Raw genomic sequence first — 16,568 nt, forward strand, 5'->3', positions numbered from 1 at the left:
TGCTTAATCGAGATTATCGGTGTAAGATCGTTTTCTTTCGTTATTATTTTATTCATCGCGGTTCGTGACGAGCATTCGAAGCAGTTTAAACGAGGAGAACGAAGAAACCGTGGTAGAAGAATTCAAACAGGATTTTCTGTCTCCGCACGCGTTTTTCTTACTCCCAACAATAATGTTGCAGTATATTTCCGTCGATTCGGAGAACATATTGCTTATTCAATTTGCGGTTTAAGGTTTCCTTATTTGCGTACCAGGTCGATCGTTTCCCTATTGTCTTATTTATTTAACGATGGAAATAATGATTCAGATTTGCTATAAACATTCGAGTGTTGTACTAAATTCTTGCGACGTTCACTGGATACAAACACTGACTTCATATCTTCCAAGAAACCCTCTCGTTAATAGCTTTTTATCTTGAAGCAAACGACATATCTGACGAGATCGATCAAAATACACGATTGAAATAAACAATATCATCAATGCGACTTCTCGATACAAACTTAAATTTAGATCGAGTGTTTATTATCAAACAGAATTCACACCATCTAATATCTACCTTGACCAATTGATAATTCATTAAGGCATCGGACCACCCTGAGTAACCCTCGGATAGTGGGTCGTTGAGCCAGCGATGGTTCTAAATTTTAGATTACTCCATTAGATGTTTCTTTATTTTCCTAATACATGAAAAATCTTAGCCTAATTTTAATCTGGTTCACGATTGTCACCCGACTCATCGTTCAAGCATCTTACGGTGGTTGTCTTCTATACCCGTTTTATCCAAGAAATCTTTATAAACAAATCATCAGTCATTCGGCAGACGACTCGCGTGGCACAAGGAGTGGGGTGTTCATCGAATATATTAATTGAAATTATTCGTAACGAAAAATCGACGTGATCACGCATCAATGTGTAAGGAAAAGGTGACGTGGTCGGGTGCTACGACCGAGAACGAGGAAACCCTGAGCATGTAAACGCCGGGAGCCAACGTTATCTCGTCAGTCTAAACGGCAGCGTATAAAAGGCAAGCTCTTTCGACAGGTAACTTCAGTAATTGGTAGCCGTGCAGGGACACCGGGTCCAGAATCGTTATCGTTACCGATCCAAATCGCGTGTGAATCACCAATCGAAGATTCTGTTTCGTGCGGTGTCGTGTATCTCTTTTATCAACAACCTCCTCGAGGTACGGGACGCAAGGTTCGCGAAGACAAAACTCCTGTTCGTTTCGTGGTGAATCCTTTTTGCTTCTTTTTCTTGAATCACGCCGGTTCAAGCGATTTGCGTACGAGCATTAGTGTACACCCGTGCACTGTCAAGCCAGGTAGTGAAGCCTAGTGAAGTTGCGAGGGACACTTATGAAGGGCTCCGTCAACGCACCGAGGCCCATCGTTGATCAGAACAGATACATTTGGGATAACGATTGGAAGCAGTAGTGTGGACAAGGTATGTGAAACGGGATGAAACTCGAGAAGGGTCTAATAAAATTACAGTTGAACCCCGGTATTTGCGAGAGACAGATTTCAAACCCCATGGTGGATGATTGAAAAATTAAATAATTAAAAAAAATTAAAAAATTAAAATATTGGATATTTGAGATTAATTGAAACTCGATTACCATTTCGAACCTCCCCGAGAAGGGTCTAATAAAATTACAGTTGAACCCCGGTATTTGCGAGAGACAGATTTCAAACCCCATGGTGGATGATTGAAAAATTAAATAATTAAAAAAAATTAAAAAATTTAAATATTGGATATTTGAGATTAATTGAAACCGTGGAGGTATCATAATCCACCCCAATCCCCAGCTTCTTTCGATTACATTGTATCGCGTCACTTTTAAACACCCTAATCTTCAGCCTAGCTCTATCGCATAGAAGGGTATCAATGCAATTTCTCAAAGAAATGGGGTAGATTGTAATCGCACCTAACAGAAAAATTATTTGATGCGCTTGACAATATAACACGACGTGACAAAGGCTAAACAGTTTACACGCTTTACTCAACCTCTTTAAGCATATTTCAAATAACATATTGTATTTAACCACAAATGCCATAAGATACTGTCTGTCCTTTGTCTATGCACTTATGTAACTTTCTGATAACGTATCACACATGTTGATGGTAATTTTACAACTTTCCTAAAATTATCGACGAAATTATAGTATGTAAACTATCCACGCGGTATGTTTATCTGAGAAATTTTGATTGATCCCGATGATCGATTGGTTTTCTCTTGAAAACGTGGGATTACAAGATTCGAACCGTGCAAATTAAATTGTGACACGTTTTCAAGTATGCTTAAAATATATACGTATATTTTATTAATCCTCCGGTTACACGTGAAACGAATGTGTCAGATGCGCGTGTCAGTAGAGTGCAACAGAGTGGCCACTGTCATTCGCAGACGAAAAAATCAATCAATTCAAAGCAAATCGCGCAAAATGAAATGTCATTGAAATCCACTGCATGTATACTGCTTTGAAACCATCCGTACTAACGAAAGGGTTGTCATTGGTACATAAATATTTGGATTTTCGATTTTTGTTCAGTTAATCGCAGTGTGAAAATGGTCGAATAATTACAGTGATTCGTTTGTTCGTGAGCGTTGTTGAAAAATTCAAACGCACGAAACGAGCCTCGGACGACGGCCAGGTTGGTGGGCCAGTAACAGCCACGGCTCCCGAAATAATCTTTGTCCGTGTGTATAATGTTTATTAAAGCGAGCTCAACCCGAATTGGCACAAGGTTCCGCTAGGATAGCCGTGTTCGTTGACCTACATCCGTTTAAATCGCACGATTTACCAATTTTCGCGGGCTATTCGCTTTTCGCGCGTCCTGTCTGTTCGCGCTCGTGTTACAAGCGTATTCCGCATCTCCGCGTCGAATAACATAGAATGAAGTCTGAACCGTGCCGTGGGTTAGCCTACCTGTGTGCCGGTTATTAAAGCCCGAAATAAACTTCGTTGATCTCCATTGGCTGTATGAACGCGAAACTGGGGGAACGCCAAATTTTAACCGCGTCTCTTTAGCCGGATGCGAAACATTCCGCCTCGATATTGACGTCGTTACGCGTTAACCTAGCGAGATTAAAGCAGTTTCAGTTTTTCGTAGAAAGAAAACTACAATCTGCCTCCGTCTAGGTGGCTCGAGTTTGTTCGATAACAATTTGAATTTTCATAGCTGGGAAGAAAATATTCTTTACCTTCTTCTTTTTTAAACTTTTATTTAGAAAATAGGGCCATTTTTTTAGTTTGTTCAATAACAATTTGAATTTTCATATCTGGGAAGAAAATATTCTTTAGCTGTCTCTTTTTTAAATTTTTATTTAGAAACTAGGACCATTTTTTTAGAAACAAAATGAACTTTGTTTCGCGGAGAAGAGGGTTAAAAATTCAATTGTATAATGTCACTTGGATTTTCATCTATTCTTATCTCGCTTAGAATAGCGATGGAATGGTTCACGAGATAGTAGATTGCAAATTGGCGCCGTTTCGTTGTCTTTGTTCTGTTATCAACGATATTGTTATGTCTACTAATGATTTCGACCTTTCTGATAAACAGCTGTTCATCGTATTCGACCGGGCAACACTATGTTATTTAAATAAATTACTTGTAAACTATGAGATAAAGATAAATTTCTGTACATGGAAATTTTTAATCTAAAATGCAATCTTATTCCTGATGCAATTTTACTGATCATTGTGTTTTCATTCATGGAATGAATAAACAGATATATCTTAAATGCTGACTAATTCTTATCTTTCACAAAGTTTCAAACTCTTACACAATTTCTCGGAGAAACTTCGCGTATGCAACGTGTTCTCGCAGTTCGATGATTAATTGCGTAATGTATATGGAGGGAAGAAAATTGTAAAGCAGAGAATAAATAGTATTAATAATTTCGTGTTAAAGAATGTTTCTTATCTCGTAAATGGTCGAAAAAATCCGCTGATGTTTTCGCGGATACACAAAACGCTTTCGTGTTTGTCAATAGAGACGTTGATTTATCAAAAAGCTTAATTTGATTATGATAACGAGCGATGAGATTTTAATTTTTTTTTACTTTGGATTTTTAAATTTTAATTCCGTTTTACCTATCTTAATTAACCAGCGTAGAATGGTGTTAAGAAGTTGTTTCGTTTAAATGGAAATTATCATGAAAACGACAATTTTCTGACAGTACCAAGCGAATAAACGTTCATCATCGTCAAGTTGATTAGATAAATATCGTTGCCCTATTGATATACGATTTGTGAGTAAACAAAAGCGATTCGAAGTTATCGCGACTCTCGCGAACAATACGGTTTAGGTAGATTCGAAAAACTTGTGATTTTAGTGAACACTAAAACACAACCTGCGCGTTTACCTTCTGGTTCTTATCAGTTGAAAACGATTTCATAATCACAGGTGACGCATTAGCATGGACCCCACCTGACTCTCTTAAATTAAACCACGGAAGTAGATTGTTCTAGAAAGCGATGATTAAGACTCATAAATCTTTGTTTCTGCGTATGTAGTAAATTTAGAATAATAATTTAACTTTGACCATGATAGATCTTCTGCATCATCGAATCAAACAATATACATACCCGATTGCTTATTTTTTTCTATCGTACATCGATCGATTTATTTGATCAGCGATAGTCGAAAATTCCCACGCATTATCTGTTCAGGTGAAGTCATCGTTTTCTTTACTTGCGAACAGAGTGGTGTCCATCGAACAGCGTCAGATAAAATGTCAATTCACGCTGAGGATGATCGAACGAGGCTGGTGTAGAATCGATCAGAACCAGGAACCGTCCACCAGACTCGAGTGTCGAATTTTATTTTACGCTGGTTCGCTTTTCGTTCCTCTTCGACGATCATAGCTTTCCAAATGGAACGAGGGACAGAGAGAAAAAGGAAAAAATACTCCAACAGTGTCACTTTTCGTTCTTGAGCCGGGGATATCGAGAGTATCCGCCAAGAGAAAACAGCTTCTCCGTGACGGAATTAATTTTTACCAGGGGATTAGGTGGTCGAACACTGAGAAGAATGCGGTGTCTCGAGACAAAATCTTCCATTAGTTACGAATCGGATTACTTGATCAGAAGGTGACTAAGTTTCTTCCTCGTTTGCAGGAATTTCTTCTTTGTTAATTTTCGTCGCCGCGTTGTAATTTTTTATAAATACCAAGGAGCCATTCGGAAAGTCGGCGACGCACGGGATTTAGGTTAATTAGTGAAATAGCTTAGTGAAATTGGCTATGCTTCCCTATAGGTACCAACGATCCGTCCGGAAGCTTGGACGACGTTCGATGTTTAGAAGTTTTAGACTATAGGTACCATTAATGTAAAATTATGACGTTTCGTCTCGGGAACCGTCCACTAGAATATAGTGATAGAAGAAATAGATACACACTGTATATCGATAAGGCCCGTGATGGAGCGCTGCTTGCGAGAAAGGATGAATTATACGCGGGACATTTTGCGGCCATCACGGGAAAGAGGACCAAGGGCGCATGGGGCCGCTTATAACCCCTAAATTAGTGAAATAGCTATGCTTCCCTATAGGTACCAATAATCCGTCCAGAATGTCGTCGACGCACGGTGCTTAGACTTTTGTTTCCTACATAACAATGAGTCTTCTAAATTTTATCGAAATGCCGATCGATTTATATTGCGATGTATCGACATCTCCGTCGATCTGGTCGTATCACGGTGACGCGTTCCAATATCGTCGGTATTTCCAGCCTCTTGAACTCTTTTCCGCCTCTTATTGAGGGGGCTCAGACGGGGATTTATTCGACGCTTTCCCTGTCGCTTTGATTCCCGGAACACCTCGGCGTAACGATTCGAAAGCATGCAATCGGTAAGCAACGAGGCGACTGTAAACAATTGCGGGCGAAATGTTTGCATTACCACCGGTGAGGCGACAATAAAACGTTTGACGCGTTGCAAACTCTATTCCCCCTTTTTGTCATTCGCGTTTGCGAGACAGCGATTAGGCGATTCGACGCGACAGTCACGATCGGTATCTGGCGAGAGAATTTTCGAGCAGAATGTCGCGGTGGCGACTCGATTATATCGCTATCGAGCCACGTCGTTTGGATTAACGGCGAAGATATCTTTGTCGTGGTATAAACCGTGGATCAGGCGTCGAATTAATTTTCGATAACGACGTCAAAATGATATCCATGATTTGACAACAGCCATTATATCTCGTTAATTCATTACCTTCTGTTTCTCCAACCTTCCATCTTGATCAACCTGTCCACACGCTCGGTCGTTGTAAGAATTCTTAAGAAATCATTTCTCGTTATTACCTTGGAAAATAAAACATTTTGTTTACATAAGACCGTCGACCTCTTATTAATTCATCGATTATAAATTTAATCTTTGGTATTATATTAATTATGCAAAGTGGCGCTCGGACGGTTTAGATTAAAAATTGGAAGTATCGAATTCTGAATCATTGCCATTGTTATAGTTTGCGTTTACGTAAATGTACGATGATCTGAAAAGATAAGAAGTAAGAAGAATAGAAAGAAGCAGAGCCCGCGCTTTTTGCCAACATCGATGAAGCTTCCGCGAGATGGACTTGGCAGAAAAGTGGGCGTCGTTGGCCAGACTGGTCCAAGGTTGTAGACAATCTCGTCTGTCAGGGTCCTCCACGTATTTAGCCTTTCGATCTTTTGCACGTGGACACAAGTGAATGTGTCGCGTGTATGTAAAAATACGTCTAGACGAACTTCACAAACGAAACCCGCTTCTTCACCTTCCTCCCCGGAGGATGATTTTCTCGGCCGTTTATACTTGTCGAATTCGCGTCTCGTCCGTATGTACCTATACGACATGCTATTCTCAAAATAGATGGTTAAATTCACTGCAGCGGCGATGATACACTTGTTTCTTACTACTTGGAAGGAGTTTCAACGTGTCTTATAATGTACCTGTAATATTTATCGGGTTGCTCGTATTTTTGTGGTATTTTGTATTGTTATTTATTTTTCTCATAAAGCCAACGACTTGGCAACGAAAAAGTAATAAATTTTTATTCCAACAGCGAATCAAATTTTATAGAACTATAAATTTTATTTGAACAATTTTGTTTACGAATATGAATGGTGCAAGAATGATTCGAATGTTAACAAAATTTTCAGCGCGAATTAAAATAATTATGAAAGATTACTAATTAAGATACTAATTATTGAAAATACGAGTGCTTCAGTTAAGTAGTAAAACCAAGGAATAGTCAGACCTTCTCCGTTCTTTCGTTGTTTTATATCCAGAAATATCTACTTTCTGTTCAATTACTTTAAATTGACCCTCGTTCAAATTGACGTATTTTCGTCAAAAAAAGACGATTAATTTAATTTAAAAACAATGACGATCTTAACGGACTCGATATAAGTTAATTAAATTTGATAGGATTGTATAAATGAAGTTCGAAAACCGTCAAAATGACGGGTCCCGTAAACCTAGCGTTAATATTCTCGGTGTTCTGGAAATTTACCGTGAACTTTAGAGAATCGAAACGTCATCGTGGAGAATGTACAGAAATATCTCAGCCGGGGGGTATTTTTAACGAAAGTTCGTCAGGAGAGGAGTGGGGATCTTTCGTTTTTTCGTTTCGTCACGGCGAGCAGTTGCGCAAAATCGTTTGCTGTTATAAATCACCTCTGCGAACTGTGAATGAAACGACGGATGCGTTTTCTTATCTTGCACCGTTACTACGACACTTACTGTGTAGAGACGGTGCTCGGAATCGGTTTGAAATGCGATGAACAGAGACGCCACGATTCCTGTCTAGCTTTCTAGAACATCTAAAATTAACCGACGCTCCATTACCGGATTCGTTGGTCGTTAGACTGCGAAAAGAGGGACGCGAAATACGCAATCCGGATTGTTAATAGCGCAGGATACTTTAAATAAATTTCGCTAATAATGTAGATGAAGCGAAACTAAATATTTGAACCAGATGATCTAGGGAGACTCTGGAAAGCATAGCATTTCTGTCCTTTATCTTTGATTAAAGATAATTCATGAAATAAATGAAACTCTATTACGCTTGGAAAGTAGTTGAAAAATGAATAATGGAACGCAAAATCAACATTATAATGTTTGAAATTGAAGAACTGCAATCAGAGAAAAAGTTTACCCGAACCTTCGTTAAGAATGGAAGAAGAATTCTACGTTCTTTCAGGGAACTCTCAAAATGACGAGAAAAAGAAAAAATGGTACTTATATATACCAGCCGACAGAGAGAAAGAAATATTTTTACTGAATATGGCTTTCGCTGGTACAAGTTGCTCAAAAGGTTTGGAAAAAAGAATTCTAAAACGATATAAAATTTAATTTTAAAATCAACCGGTAGGAAGAGAAACATTTCCAGGGGAGAAAATTTACTATCGACATGTGAAACGCTTTTGAAATTTCCGCGAAGCCAGAATCTTTACGTTAGACGTCGAACCGGAACCCGATACGAAAACGTGAGCGCGAATTGCCAAGCTCGTCTGCTTGGACCGAAGGAATTGTGCCCGTTGGCCGTTTGAAAACACAATGGAAATTAATTTGTCGAGCTTAACGAACCTCAGAGGGCACAAAGCAACCGTACTCGTCAACGTGGAAGCGTTTTAATTATAACGGAACGTGAATTTGACCAGTGAAAAATTTTCATTTCTCCCTATCGGTCTGAGGATGATCCTTCTCCACTTTACTCGCTACGTGTTTGTACTGTTAATTAACTGCAAATATGCGCGAGGGTTTTCATCGTTACGAAAGAATTAAAAAGTGTACTCTTTAATTGTTACGAAGCTTGCATTGTTTAAAAAATCGTTTGATTACATTTTATTTCACTGCTGGAAGTACAGTTGATGAAGAAAATTTTAAGCTCGCACCAGAGACAAAGTGTAAATCATACGTCTGACAAAGCATGGCTGTTTCTACTGCGACGAAGGAGGTAATATCTTTTTTCAGTTCACGAAAAAGTTCAATCTTCTGGAGATTCAACTACGGTTGGGTAGAAATTTCGGCGGGAAAACGCGTATTCACGAGCCGGTGGCAAATATAACCGGGTAAACTTGGTTAGAGCCACGTTTCACCGGTGAAAAATCGCGGCTAATGGGAAAGATTGCTAAAGTTTCACGGAAACTTTCTTGGCGACTTTCGCCACGGCACCTTTCGCAATCGCGAAATTCCATTAAGTACGAAAACTAATTTCCAACTGAATATCCTGCCACCACTATTGCGTTACTTCTTTTTTTTCAACACATAAATCCTTGTAATTTATCAACTATTCGATTATACAAAATTTGTAACGAGACAATGGAACTCTCAAGCTTATTCGAATCATCCTTCTCAATAAAACGAACTTGAGAGTCTCTTGGATTCTCCTTCAGAGACTTGTTAGGGCATTCCAAGGGTTCGTTAAAATGAATTAATCAAGTCAAAACGTTCTGGTCCCTTTGTTTCGTTAATGACTCACCGACAGCTGCTCCCATAATGGTAGGACAAAAAGGATGGGAAACGCGTTTCCGTATCTCGTTGGTCGTCTTCTTCCGTACGACATCCGGTGTCGCGATATTCGCTTTCGATGATTTACGAGGCGCGAAAAAGAGGCTGCCCTCGGCACGAGACACGAAACGAGTGCAGCTTCGGGGGACAATTTATTGTCGCATCGATCGTAACGAAGGGGAAATTCTATAAACTGCTCGTCGACGAGGCAATGAAGGAAAAATTGGATCGGCTGCAGTAGTGGCCTGTTGGAGAGGGCGACGAGAGTTATTGGAGAGGAGACAAATGAAATCGGAAAGCGCGCTCGTAAAAATAGGATAATTCGAAATTGACCGAGCAACGCGAATCCCTCGGTGGCCTCTTTATTATTCTTCACCTACCGATTCTCAGCTTCTGGAAAAAGAGAATAGCTAATAAAAGGAGAACAATTTATTTCCTTGAAATCATTTTATGGATTTGCAAATTTCTTCAATTCTTTTCAAAGCCTTAAATGGTAAACGAAAATTGATCGACGAAGTTTAAAGTAAAGTAGATCCGGTAGTTTTTCAGATATTTTGGTCACGCGTTTCAAAAATGTGCTTCCTAGAAGAGAAGAAACTTTTTAAACCTTATAACTTCGCCGGTTTAATTTGAAATTTTCAGAGACATAATTCTGAAATCAGAAAATTTCAAGGAATACGGATCCTTAGCCATTTCTTTGTAGAATTCGCGTTACAAAATAATTTCACCGTCCAAGAAATGAATATCTCCAAGTTCTCTATTCCATTGTACCTTGTCAGAGAAATATTCGCGACAAGCACTAGTCGACTTCCGGTTGTATGGAACGTTAACAGTGACGCGACACGCCGTTACTTCTAGTTACCGAAGGCGCGGTAACGTGTACGGTCTGTTAGTTGATGAAAGACGAGACACCATAATAAAGGAACGTTTGATCAAAGAGCACAACTAATGAAAGATACGGGGGAGTGGGGTGCTTGAAATGAAAAAGGTGACACCTTTTTCTATTTTTCTCTCTATTTTCTCCCTCTCTCTTTCTTTTTATTGGCTTTCTCTCGTTTGCTCAACGAAGTCTCGTTTAGAGTGCTTTCGATCTTCATTACGACAGGGATACCCGAGACTTTTATCATTGATCGTGAACGAAAGAGAGACGGTAGACTTTGTCTCGATGTCCCTCTGAAAGATTGTACATACCCTCTCGTGTAATTACGTTATATAAATTAACGTAGCTACGTAATAAAAGGAAGTCCTCGATTTAATTCGACTCGAAGTACGAATAAATGGTAGCATTAAGGTTCTCCTTTCGACAATTAGGCGCTCCTCTCTTAACCATTAAAAGGGTTCTCGTTTTCGCTAAAGAATAAAAAAAGAGAGAACTCTGAGAAAAACAGACTCGCGAACGATCAGAGACTCTCTAACCCTGTTTGTAGATAACGATATGTCCTTTTTTTTTTGTCGGTTTCGTTACATCGTTCGTTCGGCAATTAGGACGGCAATTAGACGTAAGAAAGTTTCTACCACAGTAATGATACCGGTGAACATTAACGCCCTTACTTCATCGCGTACCGTGCTTTCGATTGAAATCGTTCGTACGAAACTTTTTCTCCATCTTGTTGGATCTTATTTCACAGCACAGTCCATTAACTTCTTAAACAGAGATCATCAACTTGGATCGTATCCATTTTTGAGGATTGAGTTTTAAGTATTTTAATACTATATTTCGAAATAATGCCTGGTGATTAAAGTTAGATGATTAATTATATTAATAATTTTATCTCCAACTTTCAATTAGTGATTGATAATATCAATTTCTTGAGGCGAGTACTTGAGGTGTTGACTGGGGTAGTAGAAATACCTATAGATGGTCAGACGATCCGGGTTATTACGAATATTAAGATATTATATACTTCTAACTTTCCTTCTGTTATTAGAAATATTATTATTTTAAGATATTATATATTTCTAATCTTCTTTCTGTTATTAGAAATATTATTATTTTAAGATATTATATATTTCTAATTTTCCTTCTATTATTAGAAATATTATTATTTTAAGATATTATATATTTCTATTTTTCCTCCTGTTATTAGGAATATTATTATTTTAAGATATATATTTCTAATTTTCCTTCTGTTTCTATTCTTCGATTATTTGATCAATTTCACCGTGTACCTCATCGACCGCCATTGACCCTCTAACGCAATCAGTGGGTGTTTGAATCAACTTGTCAGCCGATAGATTGAAGCGTTTTAATTGTTCCGTTGATGGAAACGTGATCGTTGTTCTAGGGATACGTAATCGTAAGTTGTGTCGGTCAATCGATTAATTAACACGGATTAGTAGAGTTTCTAATCATCGCTTAGATTGGATATCCTGTACTGTAAACGCATGATACAGTGGATAATGACCAGGGTAAATAGAGTTTGTTGTCTCTGGATTATCGTTGCTAATTGCAGTTTGCGTAAAGCCAGGGCTGCTTCGATCGACGAAATAGACGCTGCTCGGCTGGTTGTACAGAATCGAACCAGGACAATGGATCACACGGGCAAATATTGACCGCAACAAATATAGGACGGCCCTGGCAATCAAAACGTCAGCCAGCTTAATTTATACCGTCACCAGACTGTCGAACAGTTCTTTTTTTCTTTTCTCTCCTACAGTTTCGTCGCGTCGCAAATTGTTTCGCGTTCATCGAAAGCTGAAGGGCCCTGGCACGCGTTTCGAAAATGCCACGATATACCTTGCTGGAATTCCATCGCTAGCTAAAACGAGCGAAATCGATGGGAATTTCGTAAATGTCTAACCGTCAATCGTCGAATTGTAATTCCTGGAAACCTATTAGCACGTGGCAGGAGAAACTGATTATTTATACTGAAAATTTTCGATGGACATTCATTTCTTTAGAAGCAGTATTCATTAATCAATTCTTAACAAATTTGGTAGGTTTCAAAATTTTTCAAAATTAACTTTATAGCAATAGAGGTGCTAATTTCGATATTGATAGACATTACAAATTAATTATTCATTGAAAATGTATTCAGTCATTATCCTGCATGACATTGTTAAAATATTAATGAACTGCGTGATTGATTTAGTTGAATGTATAACAAGTGCACGCGTAAATAACATCATAAAGGACTAATAAATAATTAATATAATAATTACATTTATTGACCTATCACGGTTATTAATATTGACGTAACAACGATTTCAGTAGTACGAAATATTATATCTCATACATAAACTTTAAATTGATTCGTTGTCGGTTAATTTGTATTAAAAACATCGACGAAACCTTTGCGCAGTCATTTTTTCTGGACTTTAATCTAGCTATTGACATAAGACAAGTGTCATTTCACGATACTTTAATATGTTATCGAATCGTGTCAGGGTACATATGTTTCGAAACTGTTCATGCGCAACGGATCCAAGAGATAGCGTAATGTTTTAGGCCGATTTCATCCCATGACTCGATATACAGATTTTTGGCAGAGAAAACAAGCTTAACGTTCCCTTATCAGATAAACGTTGTTACGTATTCGAACAAATCTGTTGGAACGAATCGCGATTTCTGTCGCAACGAGTTTAGATCGTTGCGCAACCGAGAAACGTTCGAGCAACACCGAGGAAATATTTTTAATTTCTCTGTTCTTTTGGTTGCAGAGTTGTTAATTAAGAATGCGCGATGACACGGCGAATTTATCAGTGGACAGCAAACGACCCGCGCGAGAAGGCGCAGGGTATGGAAATGGAACCCCAAAAAACAAACTCTCACCGCCAGGAAAAAATATTCTTGAAGTGTAAGTACACGAATACTAAGTTTCTACTAAATAACTCTTTCCTCCCCTCGAAGTACCTTTAAGAATTCTGTAATAATTATCACGAACCAGGAAGATTGGGGGTAGTTATTTCATCGACGACACGTTCAATGAACTTTCCAAAGAACGTGTGGGCGGGAGGGGGATTACAAAAGAAGGGTCAGGTTATCCGTCTTCTGATCGACGGTTATAATGTTCGATGATCGATGGGGTGAAAAATCGCGATTTTTATTTTTTAAGCTGAAACGTTCGATCATCGATGATCGATCGATGGTCGAAGACGATAATCAGCGTTTCGCGAATCGATGTAGAAGTTCGAACGATGATAACGTTTCCACTGGATTATTAAATGATTTCTCTGCCGCGATGTGTTCGATGAAGAAACTCGCGAATTAAAACGGTCTCCTCGATGGATCGTTATCGTTTCCCAGCGAACGGGCCACGAGAATTTGCATTCGGTCGTCGTGGCGGAACATTGCCGAGAAACTTTTGGGAGATTGATCGGTTCGAGTGGCGACAGATGATGGAAACTACGGGCGCAGATGGGGCGCGTGCGAAAATTTTTCTCCGAGAATAGTTTCACGAGTTTTCGTTCGACCGATTATTCACGGAAACCTCGTTCGATATTATTGAACCCGGGATTAAAGTCGATCCAAATTATTCACGCGTTTCATTGGCGACAAATTCGATTACCATTAATAATTAATATTTTTCTATTTGTTTCTCAGATATTCTAAAGGCATGAAAATCATTGTGCAATAAATTGCAGTGACTCGTTTCCGAATTAAAAGGAAACAAAAAAATAATCTAAAGCAATTATTACTCATCGTGAAAAGCATTGTTGCCAAAGTGACGCGTTGTTAGAAAGGAAAAGTTTGCTACCCTTAATCGACAAGTGGAAGTTTTCGAACGCGTATCGCAACCCCCGGGGGGTAAATTCGTCGGTGTAACAGCACCGTAGGCCGTGCAGCTGGCAGGCTCTTGCGTTCTCCGTAGAAAATGCCGATCGTAGATTCGTCGCAGGAGTTTCGAACAGCAATTACGCTGCTAATGGAGGCCCCACGGGAAGATATCCCGACTTCGGCCAAGTCCAGAGCCAGACGGTTCGGGTTCGGCTTCGGTTCTCCCTGTTCACCGTGACGAGCGAGAAACTTCCGTTTTTCCTTCACGCCCCGACGAGCATCCAGCACGCCTCGCGTGTTCACGCTGATACGCGCGAACCGTCGATTTACACGCTGTTCCAAGCTGATTTATGATAGCCTGCGACGCAACCTGCCACTCGGCTCGTTCCTTACCCCCTTAGAATAATGGGAATCGATCTTCCGGAAAGTTGCAAACAGGAAAAGTCTTTGTTGAATTTTTTCTTCCCCCACCGCAAGTTTCTTGTTTAGTTTAAGCAACAAAGTGGCGCAATTTTGTCTGAGAAGAGAGTCATCGTTGAATATTGAAGTTTATGGTATTTTCTACGGAGAATATTTTGAAAAATTTTCGTTATTTCGTTCCAAAAACGAAACGAAATCGTATGTCATCGATTTCACAAATTAATTGCATGAAATAGACACCGTTCGCTTTGACGTACGTTTAATAATCCAGTTAACGAACCGATCGCCGGGAATTACACTCGTCACGAATCACTAGGTTTCGAATAATTTTCCACGATGAAATTTACGTTATCATTTCTGATTACGAAACGAGGGATACCATATGTTATAAAGTTTCTCTTCGTTGACGAACGCGAAATTAATTGTTCCAGAATGTTGTATGTACGGTACCATGTGTATATTTTATTTCAGACAAGCTCCAAGACGTGGAGAAGGATAAAGAGGAAACTGAGTATATGCTACAAGAGAATGGCAAACCGATGTACGAATAACATTCTTAACAGATGAAATGATTTTATTGTTAAAAAAAAAAAGATAGGACAAGAGAATATCACGGAGATTCAGGATCGTTTAATTGAAAAATCGTGGGAATAATTAAGAGAATCCTCGTCCTAGCGATCCGGAAGAATCGTATAAATTTATCACAACTGTTTTTTTTTTTTTTAATTTGAAGTAAAATGCAATTTTTGTACCGAGAATGTTTCCAGATCGATAGCTTTTAATTGTAATAAAAATATAAGATTTAACTAAATGAAACGTTTCTGTTTGATAAAACGATTAATTCTTCTTTCACGATCTGGAAGCACTATTCGATTCATAGTAAATCACGATTCCACGCGAACATAGAACAAAGGAATAAGAGAGAATACGTGGACGTAAACGTTGCTGGATGGAAGTTTGATTAAAAATCAACATTGCTTTTTGTCCACAGTGAATTCGTGCCACCGCAAACGAAGGAGGACGATAAACCGGCCCCGGTCGAGCCATCCTTACCGCCTGTGCCTTATTACAAGCTCGTGAGTGCTTTTTCATCGATATCATATGAAATTACATAAAATAAATAAATTATTCGTAACAATACCGCGGTTCTTCGAACCGATCGATCGATCGTGTTTGTTTCTATTTAGAAGCAGTCTGCATGCATTCATTAATCAAAGTTTCAGGCCGAGGATTAATTTTCTCGCCGGTTAAATGTGCTGTAAATAAAAAGAGAAAACGGTCAAGTTTGGACGCGCTAAATCATCGGAGAATATGTTTCTGAAATTTTCGACTAGTTCGCGACAAATTGCTGTTCCGGCATCGCGGTGAAATTCCGTGTCAGTCGGATAATTAACATAACGTCGATGCTCGCGAGCGATTAATTAAAATTCACCCGGTGATTCGTCTCGTTTCACACGACCGCAGCCACGTTCGGTTCGTGGAAAGTTTGAATTTCGGTTTTAACCCTTTGAGCACCGACGATTCGATGCTTCTCGAATGTTTGCACGTATAATGTTATTTATGGTATTTTCTGAAATTTTAATTAAGAATCGGTATCGGATCGTGTTGACAGTTTCGATTTGCAACATGCGGGGAGCTGATGTTGATATTCGGTGGCCTGATCATGGGGACATTGACAGGCCTTTGCATCCCGATCTCGACCATTCAGTACGGAGAATTCACCACGTTGCTGGTGGATCGTAACATGGTGAATCAAACGAGCACGCCGACACTCATCATGAAGTGGTTCGGAGGAGGAAAGGTCTTGTAAGTCTTGGCACAACCAGACACGCCTACTGAATCTCGTATTTTTAGAACTAGCCTAGGGTGAGCGTTTCCTTTGGGTGTGTTTTGTATGTTTGCAAGAGAGAGGGAAAAAAATAGATCGTTCGAGGTAA

General features: G+C 39.1%; 1 protein-coding gene across 7 annotated transcripts in view; it reads left to right on the forward strand.

Annotated features, from left to right (window-relative positions):
* The window catches only part of Mdr49 (Multi drug resistance 49), a 54,389-nt gene that overhangs the window by 21,861 nt on the left and 15,960 nt on the right, over positions 1-16,568 (forward strand). For 2 of the 7 annotated variants that reach the window (XM_034315005.2, XM_034315003.2), the window contains 5 exons: positions 1,042-1,443; positions 13,155-13,291; positions 15,103-15,172; positions 15,623-15,707; positions 16,244-16,437. In XM_034315005.2, coding sequence (XP_034170896.1) covers positions 13,177-13,291; positions 15,103-15,172; positions 15,623-15,707; positions 16,244-16,437 — 464 coding nt within the window. In that variant the 5' untranslated portion in view covers positions 1,042-1,443; positions 13,155-13,176. Of the gene's footprint in view, positions 1-1,041; positions 1,444-13,154; positions 13,292-15,102; positions 15,173-15,622; positions 15,708-16,243; positions 16,438-16,568 lie in introns of those variants that run through there. The other 5 variants (XM_034315001.2, XM_034315006.2, XM_034315008.2 and 2 more) reach the window with 3 other exon arrangements.

Source organism: Osmia lignaria, chromosome 15 (genome assembly GCF_051020975.1).
Source record: "Osmia lignaria lignaria isolate PbOS001 chromosome 15, iyOsmLign1, whole genome shotgun sequence".
Lineage (NCBI taxonomy): Eukaryota > Metazoa > Arthropoda > Insecta > Hymenoptera > Megachilidae > Osmia > Osmia lignaria.